The sequence below is a fragment of the Amphibalanus amphitrite genome, unplaced genomic scaffold (assembly GCF_019059575.1).
Source record: "Amphibalanus amphitrite isolate SeventyFive unplaced genomic scaffold, NRLGWU_Aamphi_draft 000039F_arrow, whole genome shotgun sequence".
NCBI lineage: Eukaryota > Metazoa > Arthropoda > Thecostraca > Balanomorpha > Balanidae > Amphibalanus > Amphibalanus amphitrite.
This window is the reverse complement of record NW_024881535.1, coordinates 300,281-320,231: the sequence shown is the minus strand read 5'-3', so window position 1 is coordinate 320,231 and position 19,951 is coordinate 300,281. Positions and strand designations below refer to the sequence as shown.

General features: G+C 49.4%; 1 protein-coding gene across 1 annotated transcript in view; it reads right to left on the bottom strand.

Annotated features, from left to right (window-relative positions):
* Window positions 1-708: 708 nt before the first annotated feature.
* LOC122373950 overlaps window positions 709-19,951 on the bottom strand; it is a 34,839-nt gene continuing 15,596 nt past the window's right edge. The window contains exon 2 of the mRNA XM_043352410.1: window positions 709-2,407. Within this exon, the coding sequence (XP_043208345.1) occupies window positions 1,917-2,396 (480 nt within the window). The 5' untranslated portion in view covers window positions 2,397-2,407 and the 3' untranslated portion in view covers window positions 709-1,916. The remainder of the gene's footprint in view (window positions 2,408-19,951) is intronic.

Below are 19,951 nucleotides of genomic sequence, written 5' to 3'. Positions count from 1 at the left end.
GAGCTGGATCTCATGGGATTTTCTAAGAACTGTCAACTCTGAAGGAATGCAAGGATGCTACTTAGGTCATTTTTTAGGGTTTAGGTAGTTGCCTATAAGAAATGATTTCCACAACAATTCCACGCTTAAAGGCCATTAATCTAAACGGGCATCTCGATTTCCTTGTTTGGTCGTCGGTGTCCGTGCACCGTGCACGTCATAGGCGGCGGAATGGGGGGGGGGGTTAACCTCGGCACCGTGCCCCCTTGATTTTGGCATTTTAGCATTAGCCCTATGGACGTTGCATGGAAAGAATGGGACCAAAAGTCGGCAGTGCCCCCCTCCCCCCTAATTGAAGGCGTTCCGCCGCTACTGGTGCACGTGTCTGTTTCTAACATAGTATGTTCGAGTATATTGAGATGTTACATGGTGATGTAGCTATATGTGAATGAAAAGAAACGCATGGATGACGCATTGGTTTCGTATTGCGACTTTTCAAGCTTATGTTTGCGGCTGGAAATTACGCACCTAATTAAAAGTATAAAAGAGTTCATAGGTAATACAAAAAGTGTTATTTATTGCAGTGGGACATTAAAGTATATTTAAAATCGACATGTCACTGTAGGCATCTGTTGGTTTATTGTAGAAAAGAAATGACTTATGACGCTGACATCTGGCCAACCAGCTGCATCAGCACGGATAGCCAATTATTGATGCAGACCTTCACTGTCACTGATCACAGATATTGTCCGACAGCTGACGTCATGACTCACAACAAGCATCACTATGCAGTATAAGGCAATGAATACTGAATGACAAACCAACACGCCCAAATGAAATTATACCTGCCACTAGCATTTTTGGTAACATATGTCAACTGGCAAAGCAATTGAATACCGCGATATCTGTTCGTTCGTACTTCGTTATCTGTAAGAAGCGCACACATATTCTCTCAGCAGTGCTTTATAGAGTGCAGCTTCTGCACAGAAGCGAAGGCACTGCTGGCCGTAGCCTGGCCGTGTCTGTAAAGTCGACTACAGAATGATGTTCCACTTTTCACAGGCAATTATTTGCGTGTAGTGGTAGGCTGTGGCGCATCACACGGGCTGAGTTCACAAATTATAGCTTTGTCCCAATGCTCACAATCGACACGCTTAATTGCGTGATAACGGCACAACTTAGCGCTCCGGTCAACTGATAGCTTCTGAGGAGTGGAACATCATTCTGTAGTCGACTATACATGCATACGTGTGATTCATCACAGAGCTCCACTGAAGCTGCGCTTCTCGCAGAGTTTCCGTCACACAGAAAACGGGAGTGCCTCAACCACTCATCCGTTTATGGTTCTTCACGAAGCTGTCACCGTTGGAAATGAATTGTTTTTGCAATACTTGAAGCGAGCTAGAAATAAGTAGCTTGTCTAACGCAAGCTGTATCAGTTAATAGGAACGTTCACTAATTGATCTCTGCACAGTGCACATGGACGTGGAACAGGTGTATGTGGTCTACAGGTGTAATCAACCGGTTGTAGGCGGCCGCCACTCTCCATCTGACCTAGTCTGTCGCACCTAATCGTGTTCAAACGGCATCCTTTATCCACGCCTTGTCGGTGGCTACTGGATGCCATCCGCCCTCCGGCCTCCACATTCGCTCAAATCAGAATTCAGAAATCAGCTTCCACTTTGACCCGATATCAATGACTATCGGTAGGCTAACATTCGTCCCACATCAGTAGCACCACCTTCCACATTCACCCAGCGTCAGTGGATACCGGCGACCTTCCTCGGGTACTCAACGTCACTGGATACCTTCCACAATCACCCCACGTCACTGGAGACCTTCCACAATCACCCCACGTCACTGGATACCTCCCACAATCACCCCACGTCACTGAGTGGATACCTTCCACAGTAGTCCCCCCACGCCTCCATGGTCCGCTAGCAGAGCGCGCAGACGTGTGCCTTCTTCTTTCCACCGTTGAGCTGTTCGCTGAAGGCGAGGTACCCCGACTCCTTGACCCTCTGTCGCACCGTCTTCTCCCCCTTTTTCACATCACTGAGAAACTGCGTCACGAACGGCTTCAGCGCCTCTCGGGCGGCGTCCTCCAGAGGCTCGAACTGGTCGGCGCTGATGTCTGCCTGCTTCAGCTGTTCGGCCGTGGGGGCCGCCGCATACAGACCGCCCGGGGCGGTTTTCGGGGTCACGTACAGCGACACGATCCTCTCTGCGCGCCGCTGGGCGTCGTCAGCCTCGCGCCGGAACAGAGCCACCTCGTCCAGCAGCTCGATGTGCTTGTAGAAGCGGCGGGGGGACGGGTCGCCCGAGTCCATGGCGCGGAGGTAGCCGTAGAGACAGGCCTTGCCGTCGGCAGAGGCCAGGATGGATCCCAGGTCGCTCCACTCGGCGGGGCAGGACATGGCGGCGGGACCTGCGGAACACAGAGAGGGGAGGTCAGTGGAGGGTGTTGCGTACAGATTAGACGACATTGTGAGTTGGTCAGACACAGATAGACAAATCAGGAGATTTACAAACAGACCTTCCGACATAGGCATGCGGCTCGGATGAACACACTCGTCATGGGACGTCGGAGGTCCATGGGATGACTGCGACACCAAACAACACTGACGGACACGGGTCAGCAGTCAGTTGGACACCGAACGATACGAATACAAACAATACAAACGGCACGGGATGGTCAGTTTGCATAAACGCTTCATAAAGGATCTACGCGAGACATCCGTAAGTTTTGGCTGTTGGGTCAGAAGTTGAAGTCACACAATAATTCCCAAAAATGAATCAACCTCTGACACTTGCCCCATTCCATATGACTTTCAAGTTATAACCGTTACCCTGTATCCCGTCTCATCCCCCCCCCCCCCACGTGCCTTCCGTCCCGCTAATATCCCCCTTTCCAGACATCGTCGTCATCGACACTCGTTAGCGTCGACACCGACAGGAGGGCGCGGATCTCCCCGCAGCATCGCGGCGCAAATATTTGCCTCGTGCGCTGATTGAGACGGCGCCTCCCTCCCCTCCGGCGTCCCGTAATTAAAAAGCGGCACGCGACTGTGCTCGGCGGCGCAGCGTGATTCGATTGCGGCAGGGGCAGCGTGCCCGGAGGGGAGGGGGCGGCTGGGGAGGCGCGCGGCGGGCGGGCAGCCAGCAGCTGTCGGGTCTCACAGGAAATGTGATCGCGCCGGGGATTGAGCGAGATTTGGTCGGGAAAATGCATATGGGGCGCCCTTTCATGCTGTGCGGCAAATATATTGTGGATCAGTAGGCAGTGAGCTATGACCATGCTTATGGGAAAGCAATTCAATATTTTACTGCTAATTTGAAAATAATTTGCGCTGGTGGAGCGGAGATTAACCCGCGCCCCACTGGGGTCTGCGTATAACACGCCCTACTGGGGGGGGGGGCTATTCATAGCCCCCCCCCCTCCTAACTCCGAAACTACTGGGCCGATCGTCAAAATTCAAACGGCGTCTGATAGCCCCGGAAAAACTGTCGAGCGAAACCTAATTTCATTGACCTCGAGGTCACCGATGACGTCACAGGTCAAGTCAAAGTAAAAATTATTAGCATTTTGCTTGTTCACGTTTTGGGCTCTGGCCGCCGTCTTACAAGTCAGATCAGCCTCATTTTTGGATCACACACTCGTGAACAGATGCTCTAGATACCCCGAGGGTACCAAACTTGTACTTTGATTTTCAGGTCAAGGTCAGGTCATCACAGGTCACGAAAATATTATATCGTGCGTCGGTCACGTGACACATGCTTTATGGTCCATTTAGGCCAGAAATTTCGAATGTGATGTCGTCTGTGTCATTCGAGGTCATTTTGAGTCGAATTTAGCTTAGGTCAGGTCACTTTCAGGTCAAAAAAGGTCAAATTTTGAAGTTGAAATTTTTCAACAAAAAAGGTGTCTATTGGATGCAGTTTGAGCTCAGGAACACGATGGTGCTATTTATGTTGGCGTACGATGTCAAATACGTGCTGAAAAATTGATTTGAAAAATTAATAATTGTGAATTTTTTGCAATAATGCGTAAAACTTGGCCATTTTTGAAGGTATTTAGCTAAAACTTGCTAGAGTTAGTCATAATAATGCGTTCTATCACATATATTCCGTTTTTTTTCGAAAAGTCAAAAACTTTTTGAAAAAAATATAAAAATATAAATTTTGGATTTTATTATATCAAATTTTCGAAATTTTCAAAATTTCGAAAATCAGAGATAGCAGTTTGATAGCGCAGTCTATTCTGAGTCCTCTCATGCAAAGAAATTGGATCTAGCTTAAAAACTGAGCTCTTGGGAGCGATTGCCGTGGTTCAATGTTTTGCGTCGAAATCGGCCGAACATGACGTCACTCTGACGTCATTTCCGGCCGACCTATGGTAGCTACGAAGTTAAAATTTTGACACAAGGTGTCAAATTGATGCAGCCGAAGGTACTGAAAGTTTGGCGTCGATACGTCAAGCGGTTTGGAAATTATTGCAGAAAAACGGGATGGGGGGCTATAAATAGCCCCCCCCCCAGTGGGGCGCGGGTTAACGGTGAGCAGCTGCTTGATTTCGTCGCAAGTTATCAAACACTTTGATGAAGAATGTTTTTTTCTGGATGGACCAGTATCTAGAAGGTACCTATAATATGTGTAAAACGAGGCAGGTATGGAGAGCGAATCGATAATGGTTGTCATTGTCAGTGGTCCATTCGCAACGCATGTCCTTTTGCATTATCCAATAATGACCCCTTGCAAAAATAGGTGTTGCAAAATAAGCACATTAGCTTCAGAGAAAATACATTTCTGCATCAGTATGTGTGATGCCTAAATTGTTTCAAACAAATCACGACCGGACTTATTTCCAAAATCCTGACTAATCCATTATCTGTCCCCCTGTAAAAACACGCTAATCCCTCCAGGGACTGGGTCCGCACGTGGTCTGCACGTGCTAGCGCGTGTTTTATCAACCACACCTCCCTCCCCCTCCCCTCTGCAGGGTCCCCGTCACCGGAAAACGGGGGGCGTGGTCGGACGTCCGGCGCGGTGGAGGGGGAGGGGGGTTGTACTCCGGAACCATAGGGTTTCGGTCAGCGTGGCCGGTGGAATACGGCCCCCGTGGGAGCCTGAATGGGTGACCAACCTGGTCAGCCAGTGTCTGGTTGTCCTTTATATCGGTGACAGGGGCGCAGTATCGAATTAGTGCCGGACCGGGTGGCCAAATTTATGGACAGAATAAAGGGTGGTGGCTGATTGCCGTTCTGCACATATATGACGGCAAATGCGCCGGGACAGCCGTTTGGATAATGAGCTCTGAGGCACGGCGACCGGACGGAGCAGAGCCAGCGAGGCTCTAGCTATTAAAAAATCGAATATTTTGGATCAGTCTAGAATATATTTGCATTCCGAGCTTCAAGACTCCTTTTGAATGAACTACCCAGTAAACATGACGACGTCGGCCCGACGTCGGGCCGAGGCTCGGCCCGACGTCGGCCCAACGTCGGTTCAACCTCGGCCCGACATCGGCTGGACGTCGGATATGCCCGCATGTTCCGACGTCCAGCCGAAGTGCAGCCGACGTCGGGCCGACGTCGGGCCGAGATCGTTTGCCGAGGATGACGAGATCGTTTGTCGTTGAACCGACGGGGCCGACGTCGGCATGTTTATTGGGACAACGCGCCAAAAATATCAACCGGCGGCGGGATTCGAGCCCCCCAGTCGCCGACGTCGGCATGTTTACTGGGACAACACGCCAAAAGCATCAGCCGGCGATGGGATTCGAACCCCGTGTCATATGAACGCGGGGTTAGTGCGCTAACCACTACACCACGCAGCCAGCTAGCGAATTTGGTTTGTTTTGTTGGGTTATGCCCTTTCGGTCTGACAAGACCATTTCAGAGCCGGAAGGATCATAGGATGGAGACATTGGTCTTCTTGGCGAGCACCCTGGGTCCAGTTCATATAGAGTCCCTGGTCCCATTGCTGTTACGTGACACTTATTGGAAAGGGCGACCCCACAATGGATTCATATAGCCACTCTTACACACCTGCACCAACGTTTCCCAAAGTGTCCCTTTGATAAGTGGCACTTCGGCAAAGTGACACTTGCCGACTGGCCTTTCTATATGAACTGGGCCCGGCCCTGGTGAGTTGCCGGGGCTGAGCCTGACCAAAGGATAGGCCGAGCAGCCCCCAAGCACTCACCGCACCCGGCTACCGGCGAGCTCGGCTTACGGGCAATCCCAAATGGGATAAAGTTTCCCGTCCCGTCCGGATCAGGGGGTTGCGGCGTGGAGGAAGATTTGAGTTTCCTGAGGATATTTTGAATACAGAAGCTCTTTATGAAACATGAAACATGAATTTTATATTATTTTAACGGTCAAAACAGCGGCCGATGTCGGTCCGACGTCGCCCCGATGTCGGCCCGACGTCGGCTGGACCTCAGCAATTGATCTCGGTCCGACGTCGGCCCGACGTCGGCTGGACCTCGGCTGGACGTCGGAACATGCGGGCATATCCGACATCCAGCCGACGTCGTGCCGAGGTTGGACCGACGTCGGACCGACGTCGGCATGCTGATGCCGAGTTGCCGACGTCACCCCGACGTCGGCCGACGTCGGGCCGACGTCGGCATGTTTACTGGGTAAGTACGAAAATGATTATTAATCCCTGCAAGTGCCAAATTTTTCTAGTCATCCTGGAACTATATGTATAGGGCATCCCTGGCTGTTTCATATTCCAAGAGCCAAACGCCACTCCATATACGCTATCGAACACAGATCTTGAATATGTTATGGCCTGATGTATGAGAGGTAATGGAAACGGTAACGAGCGATTGCCCTCCTGCTTTCCATTAGCAGCTTCTAGGCATTACCGATTTAGGTAGCGACGCTATTACGGTTATCATTAGCTATAGATAGAGGCAGAGACCCTCATATTTATGGAGGGGGAGAGGCGCCTTGTTTGTTCGCTGGATACATCTGATGTGATAATAGGTATTGGTACTGAAATCAGCCTACGTCCAACCGATAATTTCAAATTTTCACTTACTTTTTTAAGGCCTCGGGTTTTATTATAAAAATCGTTTTTGGCGATTAACCCGCGCCCTGGTGGGGTCTGTTTATAACGCGACCTGGTGGGGGGGGGGCTATTTTTTGCCCCCCCCCCTCGTGTCTCCGAAACTACTGGACGGATCCGCAAAATTCAAACGGCGTTCGAAAGGCCTGTCAAATTTGTCGAAGGAAACCAAATTTCATTGACCTCGGGGTCACCGATGACGTCACAGGTCAGGTCAAAGATGAAATGTTTCACCGTTCACGGGTCTTCTAGGGAATGCGCTATAACACCGAGGAAAACGCATTTTGTCGAGAATCAGCGGTAGGGCGTCAGTTGCCTAGTAGATATGTTGCTATTAGATGTCACTGGCAATACCAGGTCAGGTCACAGGTCAGGTCACCAAGGGTCACAGGTCAGGTCACATGAGCCCAACTTTACTAAGGTTGTGTGATACATGTTTTATGGCCAATTTTTCATTTCGAACTCAATGATGTTGGTTATAAGACTATCAGGTACGGCTTAGGTTACTTTCTGGTGGAGTTCAGGTCAAGGTCAGGTCAAGGTCAGGCCAAAAAAGGTCAAATTTTAAAGTTGATAGTTTTGCATAAAATGGGTATTGATTCGATGCAGCTCGTCACGGGGAGTCTAATGGTGGTCTTTGTTTTGCGCTACGGGGTCTAGAATTGCTAAAAATTGAGTTTGAAAATTTGACGTCATCAATTTTGAACAGTTTTTTCGCTATAACTTCGCCAAAAAAAGAGGTATCAATCTCAAATTTGGTATGTGGATGGAAGGCGGTAAGGACTATCACATATATTCCGGTTTTTGCGAAATTCTAACAACTTTTTTGGATTTTTCGATTATTATATCCAAAAAATCTATTTTTTGATTTTTGGGGGTCAAAATACAAAAATTTCAAAAATCCGAGATAGCAGTTTTGTAGCCCTGTCCAATCTACAGCTTTTATGTCTGTATCATTTTTCTGTATTTGCAAAGCTATAGGCCTGACAGCTCTTCCCGCGAAACCCTTTTTTGGGTCGAAAAACGGCAGAACATGACGTCACTCTGACGTCATTTCCGGCCAACCTATCAAAGCATTTGGAAAATTTTTTCGTCACAATGTGTGAAATTGATGTCCGGGAGGGTACTGAAAGTTTGGTGACGATCGGCGCAGCGGTTCTGGAGATATATCGAAAAGTCTGGAGGGGGGGGGGCAAAAAATAGCCCCCCCCCACCAGGTCGCGGGTTAAGCCAGCAGAGAGCAAATTGCGCAACTCTTTCAAAATCATGCTTTGAGCTCCTGATTGCGGCTCTAACTCGACACCGGAAGTCGTTCTGGGGAGGCCCGGAAGTTACCCAGTAGGGGTACCCATTTTTCCCGATTTTGGAAATTTGTGGGTGGGGGTGGTTTTTCCCATTATTTCGCGGCTTGTGATTCCAATGATGCCAAAAATATTGAAATCGAAGGTGGTTTAGGGGTCGCGAATAGAGATTGAAATTTGCGTATTTACCTAGAAATATGCCTATTTTACGCTGATAATAAATCACACTAAAGGCAAAGTTTTTGTTTTGAAAGTCGGGTTGAGGGGTCATTGAGCGCTCCTTTTTCATCCAGATCGATGTGCTCCATCACGTGGTTCCGGTTAAATGCTTTACTAGCGATTATTACGATGTCGATATTGTAACATTTGGTGAAACCGGGAATCCCGGCGACCAACAACAGGAGCAAACATCCCGGCCCGGGATGTTTTGCTCCTGTTGTTGGTATCATTCTGGTCAGCGTGTAATCATTTTTGATATCTTCTGCCTCTTGAAGGTCATGAGTTGTAATGGTGGCCTTTGATGACCTGTGACGTCAAATTAAAATGTGACCTTTCAGTTGCCACTCTCAGTTCATGACAGGCTATTTGTGTCCGTGCAAATAAGCTCAGGATACATCTCACAGATCATGGCTCCGAATGGACCTCAAATCATGTAATTAGAAAACGATCAAACCATTTTGACCGTATGCTTCCACAGGAAACGCAGTCCTGATCGCTCACGGCTACGATGTAATAGACCTCTGAGACAGAGTAGGGTAAATCTGGGTGTTCTACCCAAAAATATCAACTTCTAATCCGAAAACATAAACTTCAAAGCGTCGATTCTTTCCACGCCCACCAACCATGTACGTACTATTCCATTTCTTCAGTGGGGACAGATACACACCGTTCTTGTGGAAGAGTTTCCGATACAACTGCAGATCATTTACGAGTTCATATTCGACCACACGCGACTAGCCATGCGCTGATACGTGCATGGTTGATATGTGACGAAGACCTTTCACAGCTTCTTGCACAGATCACTTGTGATCTCAGGTACCTATTTGGCGTCTGAGTCTGAAGAACCTAATGTAGCAGGATATTTTCATCCTGCATGGGCCGACGTGGGCCGTATGGTGGTACATACCAGGACGCATCATATAAGAGAGTGTGCGTGCCAATGCCAGGAGTCAGTAAACGGTTCTGCCTCGGAGTTGGCTGAGCCGTCTAGACTTTGGCACCTTCCTAATTTTCAGCTTTAAGCAATGGCATTCGTCGACTTCAGTTCAGCATCAGCTGAGGGCTTGGACTGAGGCTGTAGAGTGCAGTGTGCAGTGTAAGGTCCGTTATCTTGCAAGGATACTGCTGGCAGCGGCCGTCACCAGGCACCATGGCTCCATAACATGATATCTGCACCCGTCTCAAGTCATCAGCTGGTATAGGAGTGGCACATGCCCAGAACTGGAGTCACGAGCAGTCGTGCACGCGTTCGGCCAGGCCAGTGCTGTCCGTCATCAGCAAAATTGCAAACATATTTCTTTCATAATGGGGTGAGGATGGAGTTTCGGTGTTACCGTCCTTGGTGTGCTTGGCCAGCTTCCTTTCCATATGCACAAACGCACATGCTGTGTGCGGGTTTGGGTGTTTGTGGGGCAGGGGCAAAGCTACACTCATACAGCAGCCACCCGACGGTGGTGTGAAGCTTGCGCCCCTCCCTCAGCTGTCTCTGCAACTCCGGGACTCGGGGAGTTCGGCTAGCGAATTGGCAAAGGTCATCAGACGTGCATACCGGCATAGCTGAGTGTTGCTTTTATGTCGGTATAGATATACAGATTACAGAAGCAATTGATAACTTGTTTATCTACTTCATGCCATATTTCCGTTAAAATACGGCATGCGAGTTGTATCGTCACATACCGTAACGGTTTTTAATGCCACTCAAACCCAGATTGTATCGATAGGTCAATGTTCATGTCCTGGGGATCGGTCATTGCCTTTGCTGAATGAGACGACTCATTGAAAATTAGGTGGTCCCAATGAGAAAGCTTCGATCGCTGATTTTGGCCCTCCTGACTACATAGCCATTCGTTCTAAGAGTTGCGGTCTTTAGCTACTAATGACGGTCTAAGCCAGAGTGAGTGTAAATGAGCATATGCTGTTCATTGACCAAAATGATATTTTTGGTGCTCTCTTTTACCGCTGCACGTCGAATATACAACTAAAGCAATGTTGCACGGTGTCTAACAGTCATTAATACCACTGCAACACATTGGCTTTGCATATTTATAGTCGTTCAAATAAAATCATTTTTCCACTAAAATTAAAACTCCAATGCAAGCTCGCGACCCATAAAAGTGGTCTAATATCATTATTTCTGTCACTGCTATAGATCCAGAACAGAGCAAATAATGATGAAATCGATCCCAACCTGTTGGCATGGTAACCTTGTCCCAACATAAAACAATGTTAATTTGGTCGATTTTCTGCTTAAAATTAACATGTTCATTTTGAATTCGTGACCCCCAAAAATCGTTTGGCTTCGTTATTTTTGGCACAGATGGAATCAGAATAGGCCAAATAATGGGAAAATTGACCCCAACCTGTTGGCATGGTAATCTTGTTTCAAAATTAAATAGCATTAATTTTGTCTATTTTTCGCTAAAATTGGCATTTTCATTTTGAATTCGCGACCCCTAGAAATCGTTTGATTTCGGTATTTTTGGCACAGGTGGAATCAGAATAGACCAAATAATGGGAAAATCCACCCCCACCTAAAATTTGGAAAATTGACCCAAAAATGGGTACCCCTATTACCCAGTTGTGTCCCCTGCCGCCGCGTGCTGCTGTTGAGGGGGGGGGACGGGGGGGGGGGGGTATGAATGGCCTATGACGGGCGAGTTCCATTCGAGAGAGCCCGGCGTCACCTGCCCCATCCCCCTCCCCTCCCTTCCCGGGCACAGCCCGCTCAATCTCAGTGAAACCCCTGGCCGAATCAATGTCCCGTAATGCATAATGCACGGATAATGCCTGGCCTAATGACAAAGCGCTAATGAGAACGAAACTGTCCCCCTCCCCGTGAGGAGGGAGGGGATGTCAACTGAACAAGTGGCCAAATAGAGGGTCCAGGTGTGTGCTCGTTAAAATGGCCCACCTGTTTCGTTGCGTGATAGATGAACTTAGCGAGGTGTAGGGTTGGAGTCGCGGCGGAGGCACTGTTTGCCAGTGACGTACCCAAGGGGGGGCCACGGGGGCCATGGCCCCCTCCTGAGCGCCGAAGGCGCTCAGGGGGCCCCTCAGGCCCCGGTATATATTTTTTCAAACACTGGATAAAACGTCTTTTACTAGGAAGAAAAAACGATATTAGTTTCATTTATGTGCCCCTGGTTACACGAGGGGCCCCTGATGACCCGATGGGCCCCTGCAGTCATCCGAGGGCCCCCGGTTTCCTGGGCCCCTGGTCGCCTAGGGGGCCCCTGGTAGCCGGGGCCTGGTCGCATGGGGGCCCCTGATTGCCTGGGGTCCCTGGTAGCCGGGGAGCCTGGTCGCATGGGGGCCTCTGGTCGCATGGGGCCCCTGATCGCCTGGGGCCCCTAGTCGCCAAGGGGGCCCCTGGTAGCGGGGGCCTGGTCGCATGGAGGCCCCTGGTTGCCTGGGACCCCTGAGGGCCACTGGTTGCCTGGGGCCCCTGGTCGTCTGGGCGGCCTGGGGGCCCCCGGGTGACCTAAGGGCCCCTTCGGAAGCAGGTGGCCCCCTCCTGGGCGAAATCCTGGGTACGTGCCTGCTGTTTGCTGATGAAGGGAGGGGATGGGACATTTCGCAGTTGAGTCCGTTCGGTTGTGATAGTGGCCCGAGAGTCTTTTAGGTGTAGGTAAAAACAGAAAATCATAGAGGCAGAGCTTGACTTGGGTCACACCTGCAGTTGTGTTGAAAACCTGTGGCGGTTTTGAGATGCATTTGACTGGGTAAACACGTAGCTTGCATTTTCATAGACTGCGTAGTACTTTCAAGTTGTTTCTGGGCACTGGTTAATGTTTATATTTCTACTCGCACTGGTTTCATGGCAGAAAGAATCCCCAGTCTAGGCTTGTAGTGCAGTGAAGTAGGTAGCTGACAATGCTAACCCATTTGTATCCTATGTCGAACACAAACGAAACATTGAAAATATTTATGTTTTGCGCGTCTCATTTTATAGCATTTACAATTGTTGCAATGTGTGGTATGCCCCACAAATCCGGTCAGTCTGTTTGCCGTTGCCGTGCTTTTGGGCGGCCATTTTGTTTCTGCGTCGATCGCGTCGTCGGCGCCGTCGCGGTCCGTCGTCGATAGTCGGCCGGGTCGGGCCGACGTGTGCCGCCGAGACGGCTGATCCAGGGCTTTTGGGTGGAATCGTACAGCAAAGCGAACAGCATGTTATATAGGTTTTCAGTTTTTATGTGCACGCTTTTTAGCGTTTCGACACAAATTAAAAGATGACCGCTTACTTCATTTCAAATTTGTAATGGTAATATTTTGCGTTTTGCAAATCGACGTCTCTAGGTTGTGAAATTTAAGTGCATTTACTCACTATAATTAAGAGCGATTAATCACACATGTGGATGTTTGTATATCATCCCATTAAAAATACAATGACGTCGGCTTTCTGCTTTACGAATTTCAACATTTCCTCCCAAATAGCTGGGGGGGGGGGGGGGGTGACTCATACCGAATAATCTAATTGCATTGTCTGACTGTATGACCCCACATCACGTGCACCGCTTATTTCCATTTTCCATATTCATATCCTTAGTCTGCTGCTGCCAGATGCGCTTTATTGGTCACTTCGCTTTATCATTGCTAATTGCCATAAACATCAGCAAAGTACTCCAACACCAAAACCGCACAGCATCGCTTTGCGTGGTATGTGTCATTCTAAAGTCAATATGGCACACTCGTATCACCAAACGTCAGCCCCTGTATATCGCACCCAATAAGTGGCAGGCGTCAGCACATATGGTAGCCCCGGATGACATATGGCAGCACCGGATGACGTGATAGCGCTGATGAAGCGGGTGCCGCTGCGGGCGGAAATCAATGCCCATTCATGCGGCGTGGGCACGTGCGAGAGAGAGGAGATACGGGGCTGGGGCTGACAAGACTGGAAGAGGGGACCGCGGCACCTTACAGGGGACAGAGAGCGACGGCTGGGCGATGAAAGACGTGACTGGGGATCAGTGTGGGTCCGGCGTTCGGAGATTGAGCTGGAGGGGCGATCGAACGCTGATGATGGTGATTGGTTTGATGGTGCGATTAAAGGATGGCGGAACGTGATCGGAACGCCAATTTTACGGGATTAGTGTGAAATGAGGGACAGGACGGGTGTGAAATTACGAGTTTAACGGATGTTAAAGGGGGAGGGCTGAAGCAAATATGGGAGTGTGACTTGAAGTAAATGCTATGAACGTATTTACAAACAGTATCCACTGCGGATTGAATTAAATTGTCCCTTCCATCGCCATTCTATCTGCCCACTTCCTTCGGCTAATTTCGTTCCGGGATTTCCAATTTTCTCTTTTGATCCCACGGATTGCCAACCACTGCCCCGTCCTGATCTCTTTGATGTCAGGGGCAGACATTTGCCGATAGCCGCTGCTCCCGGCCAATAGTCAGGGCGGATCCCTCTGTCACACTGCCTTATCCATTCCGTCCCGTCGGTTTATCCCGTGTCTCCGTGATGTCCTGGGAGGTCGCTGGGCCCTGATGGAACCTGGGCGGTACCTCGATGGGACAGTGATGCCCGCCTCTTTACATGCCGGGGCTGGCTACCGTATGGGTCGGAGTACCGGGACAGGAGGTTTGAGAGTGGCCAGAGCTGGTTCAGGATTCAGGAGAGAATGGCGATGGTCTGATGACAGTTGAAGGACAGGTGAGAGTGAATAAAGGTGAAAAGAATGGTGAAGTGGGGATGGCAGTTCAGATCAAGTGAACATAAAGTTAATAAGAGGAAAAGTGGACGCAAGTGGAGAACGGTTATCTTCTCTTGCCAGCTGATCGATACATCTGGCATTCTGTGGCTGCAGTATGCACTCATTCTGACACTTCTCTAAGGACAGAAATAGAATGCGTTAAGGACAGATGGCCTGTCTCCCGTGGACTGAAGACTCCGTTCTATGGCTCGTATTCCCCAGATACCCAGCACCACTGGTGCTCCGGAAGCACCAACACCCAGCACCACCGCTGATGCACCCCATCCCGCCCGGCCAGCACGTGTCTTATCACCCCGGCCACCACTGATGGCCTCGGACGATTGGCCTGCATCCGGTCCGCCGGCTCAGGCACCGGAAACCGACTGTGTGATAGACCCGGGGCTGAGAGACAGCTGCAGAGCAGGCCGATATGAGACAGACTTCTAGTGGATCGCAATGATGTCACTGTTCTCGCTGCTGATAACATAACTGGGTGATGGTATGATCAAGAGCAGTGGCCAGAAGACTGAGTAAATAGGCCTGTAGGTGGAATACTAAGCGCTCAAAAGAGTTTCATAAACATACACAGTACTAGATGAACAGGACTTTTCTCGTTGTCTTGTCTAGATTTGTACCGTCTCGTTCCGTCTCGTCTCCTCCCTGCCTCTCTCCTCTTATCTGCCCCTCCCTCTCTCTCTCTCCCTTTCACGCTCTGTCGCTCTTCGATCAATCGGAAATCAGCACCATACACAGCTCAGCACATATCTCACCCTCCTCCCGCTCATTCTCACGCTCCCAGGGACCGCTCTATCAGTGCCGTATGCAATCCTCCCCTTCCCCCTCCCTCCCTCACCGGTTCCCCGACCCCACCCTCTCCTGATTATTGCCAATCGAGGGCGGAACCCATGCAGGAAGCCGCCAAAGTTCCGGTGTCGCTGTGAGGGTGGTGGTTTGTCGGGGTTAGAGTAGAGTTAGAGTGCCGTGGTTAGAGTAGTGTAGGTGTCAGTGTCTGTGTGTAACTTGCTGTGTGTAATTGTCATGCTAACATTAGCTGTAGGTATGGTGTCACTGTCAGTTCCAGAATGTTTTATGGAGATTTTTTTTTCAATCTGTGGTGGCGTAACTGTTGGCTAACAATATTTATATGGGCTATGAAGCTAACCGTAGTTTGCATTGTTTTAAGTCTTCACTGTAAATACTCTTCGCGTGTCCGCTGAAATTTCATTCCCAGTCTCCCCTTCCCTTTGTCTAGATCTTCTCGTAACTCTGCCTTTTTCATTACTGTTGGATAAACAGCACAGTCTTAATGTTTCATTAACCCGGGTGCGCCCTTTCTCTGGGGGCGAATTTCAGTGGCGCTATTTCTGTCCGGGGACTACGACACTGAGCCGTCGGAAATTAACGTCCTGTGCCGCCTTCCCGTCTCCTCCCTCCGAGCTCTATTCACGGGCTGTCGAGCAGCACCCTGGAGACGGCTCCGCACACAATGGCATCTCGGAAACCTTAGAAAACCCACCGATCTCGTGAGGTCAGGCCTCCGCTATTTCTTTCGAACGCGTCACGCATTTCGTCCAAATCGGCGGCTGGGTCGGAATAGCGTCACGTGACTGCGGCGGAGCCCGGGCGGTGGGCTGTAGTTTATTACCACGTGACCTGGGGCGACGTGGGCGCGTGTGTGGTCCCGAGACCTCCAGCAGAGAGAACAGGCGCACGACGCACCGCCTGAGGTCGAGGACCGGGTAAAACGGGGGTAACCCATGCGCACGATGTAGAGGGAAGGAATTGACTTGGAAAATGCTGATTTTTTTTTGGTGTAATGACGTTTTATCTTAATGCAAAAGGTAGAATTAGAAGCGTTTAGTGGATTATATGTCAGTAACGTATACGTATCTAAACAAATTATTGTGCACTTTAAAAAGTGATAGAAAACTCAGATGTCTCAAAGAATAAAAAAACATTTTGCATCTAAAGGCCTGGCATTTTGCAAAAAAAAAGAGATAAGATAAAATGATGCATGTATGTACAATGTGCATTGTACATCTTAATTATGTCACGATGATCATGGTGCCATCGGTGCATTTTACGGGCACCTGCATAAGTCAGAAGATTAAAAGGAAACCAATTTCATCAGCTAGCATAATCTTATTTAGTGTCCACATTTCCATTCGGTTGGAATGTTGGAATTCCAGAGCCAAGACGTTGCGAATTGTAATGGAAATAATTATATTCTTGCTCCCTTTTCGAAATGTATTTATCTCCCAAATCCTGGGATCAGTGAGTGGAACGAAACTTTAAACAATGCCAGCCCCTGGGCATGGCTGTCAAACAATTAAATCCTGGCCCTCCGCCATTAAAACTGAAACAGATAATTGCTTAAACTTTCCGAGACAAGGGGCCGGGGGAAATGTCCCGGCTTGGAAACAATAAATTCCTGAGACACAGATGGCGTCTATTGATTCTATTTCGCAAACATCAAAGAGGGGAGACCGGCAGCAAAGTGAAATGGTGGCGAAAAGGAGAATGGTGCCTAGTGTTTGAAGCTGCTTGTGGTGAAGATGCATATCTGTCCGTGCTCATTTTACTTTCGTTTGCAATAATATCTGGTTAGATGCGCGTGCACAAGTCATTCATAAAAAAAATTGTGCAATCAAACACCAATCAGAGCCTACAACTAGTACGTACACCCACACCAATTCTTAAAGTCACACTATTCGAGATTAATATATCGTAGGAGTATATCGTATCATTCGTTTTATCAGACACCTAGTGAGAGTCTCTCCCTGCGGTTTCTCCGGTTTTGCCGGTGACCCGTCGGCTACCTCCTGTAGCGCGGTGCGCCGCTAGGGTAATAGAGCCATCGTGGGCGGCCGGCCAGCCGACGTTTGACCCACCAGCCACCCCAGGTGACCCCTGCGGGACGTCTTGTGACCCTTGATGACCCATAGCGGACCCTTGATGACCCCTGTGGATCCCTGATGGCCCAAGCGAACTCCCTGGTGTCGTTCTTATCACTTGGGCTAGCACAGAGACCTGTCAGCTTCCCTACAAAGCTGGACCCAGTGGGATTGTATTGGGGTAGCTCGGCGCACGGAGGCTTTATTATGGTCCAGCCTTATGAGCCGCATGGCGCGAGCATAGCTCTGCCTAAACAGGGGCTGGGAATGGTTTGACTGAAGGCATTCAGTGACCTTTTATACGTTGGCGAAAATGTGAAGGCTGGAATGGCATTCAGTGGCGCTTTTGAGCGTCGCTGACGGCCTAGGTGTTAATTGTGTTCATTGGTTCCATTCAAATGTCAGTCATACGATGACAAAGACCGGTTTAGGAACGTAGTTTTGATATATCGGCATTCAGGCGCCAGACTCGCCGCGGGGAATTACTATAGTGGTGCATAATACGTCACCAAGCTGGATCGACGCATATGTATTGATTACGACATCCAGAGGTATGACACCCAATGTTGAAAGATCAATTTTAAAATGTGTTCAATGCTCAGTAACCGCAGGTTGTTTGAAAAGACAAACACTATTCGTTAGAATTGTGTTTTTCTATTGAAAAACAACCGGAGCGGTCCGTCTCCGGGCTATGTTTTGCAAGTCTGGCCGCGAATCGAGACATTTTGGGTGGGGCCTAAACTAATCGCTCAATCTTGGTAAAAAGTTCAGGGTATGGGCTCCCGGAGGCGATCTACCTGATGGCACCGGTCGCTACTCGCTAAAAAGTCTTTTGCGCGTGGCACGTGCGATTCCATTTTCCCCATGTTAAGTCAATGGGGTTTTGGACACTTTTTGCGCGATCGCCAATAGCGGAAAAACGAGCCAAGGAAGAGGTGGTTTTCTTCCCAGCATTTTATGGCAAACACGTTCAGGTACACGCCCGTGTGCACCGTATACCCGCCAGAATCTCGTGGCACGTGGCACGTGCGATTCCATTTTCCCCATGTTAAGTCAACGGGAGTTCGGACACTTTTTGCGCGATCGCGAATGGCGGGAAAACGAGCCAAGGAAGAGGTGGTTTTCTTCCCAGCATTTTATGGCAAACACGTTCAGGTACACGCCCGTGTGCGCCGTATACCCGCCAGAATCTCGCAACACCTCTATGCACAAGGTCAAAGTCATAGGCGCGGGAGCCGGGGGGGCAGTGGGGGCAGCTTGCCCCCCCAACTCTGGGGCCGTGGGGGCGGTGCCCCCACAGCTTTGAGACGGAATATCACACTTTTTTGCAAATGTTTTCTTTTTTTGTTGAAAAAGCCGAGGGGTGAAAAATAAGTGGCCTAAAACCGGTGAGAAAACTAGATTTGGGGGTACCCTAGGTTGATCTCTATTATGGTGTGCCCCCCCAGTCGGAAAGTAGTTCCCGCGCCCCTGGTCAAAGTTGGAATTTTGCTGTGTCCCATGTTAAGTCAATGGACGGCGATGCCGAGCCTATGCAGAGACATTTTCTTTCGTTCATTGTACAAAATTTTAGAGATAGAATTTGCCCAAACTCTTATGTCTTGTAGAGGAAAGAGCGTAGTACATGCTGGTATGCTTCGTTAAGCTGGCAGAAATCGTTTTTTCTAATAAAGTTCGTTTGAAAATGAAAATTTTTAACATGGAAAGTCAATGGGAGCGTCTTTATTCATCTATAACTTTTATCTTTAGTAAGATATATAGGTGAAAAGTTAATATAATATACAACTTTTGATGCTCTTTCCACTGATGCATAGAACGTCACTGCACGATGTGCCGTTTTTAAGAAAAGCTGTAAAAAATCAGGGCTCGACTGTGACTTGAACCCAACCACATTAGAGTATACGAACAGGTGACGGGGATACCTCCCGTGTGCGGATGCCGCCTTGGGGGCGCCTTGCAAAGCTTCTATCTCCACAACTGCTTGACCGATTCACTCACGGTCTTTTGTGTGGGATAGCTTCTTCCTTTCTTACACGTAGTGTGCTATTCTCGATGCGTATGGGTGACCCCTAATGCACGTGCCACGTGCAAAACGGAGAGAAGTCAGTTCAGTAACAAGTCTAATAACTTTGTAGTTAGTTTGCCGATTGCGCCGATACTTGGCATGAATGTAGGCACCCGCCGCGCAATGCATTTCCATGTGTTACGGTTGGGGTGCCGCTGCACGTGCGCACGGGCAGGGTGACGCTTCCAGCTCTCGAGAACGGCTGGGCCGATTGTGATCAAAGTTGGCACACCGTTAGGGCTTGGCGAGTAGGGTGCCGTGCACAAGTCAGATGGGACCCAGTTTGCACGTGCGCACGTTCAGGGCGACGCTTCCAGATCTCAAGAACGGCTGGACCGACTGTGCTCAAATTTGGCATACCACTAGAGACTGGTTAGTAGGGTGCCGTGCACAAGTCAGTAAGTATGTATTTTCATGTGCCGCGGTTGGGGTGCAGCTGCACGTGCGCACGTGTAGGGGTCGTTTCCCGATCTTGGAAACGGCTGGGCCGAATGCGATTAAATTTGGTACACCGCTAGAGACCGGCGAATAGAGTGCCGTGCACAAGTCAGTTGGGACCCAGCTTGCACGTGCGCACGTGCAGGGTGCCGCTTCAAGATCTCGAAAACGGCCGGGCCGATTGCACCCAAATTTTGCACACCGCTATAGACCGGCGAATAGGGTGCCGTGCACGTCAGTCCGTAGCACACCGACTCCGGTCTGCACGTGCGAGGC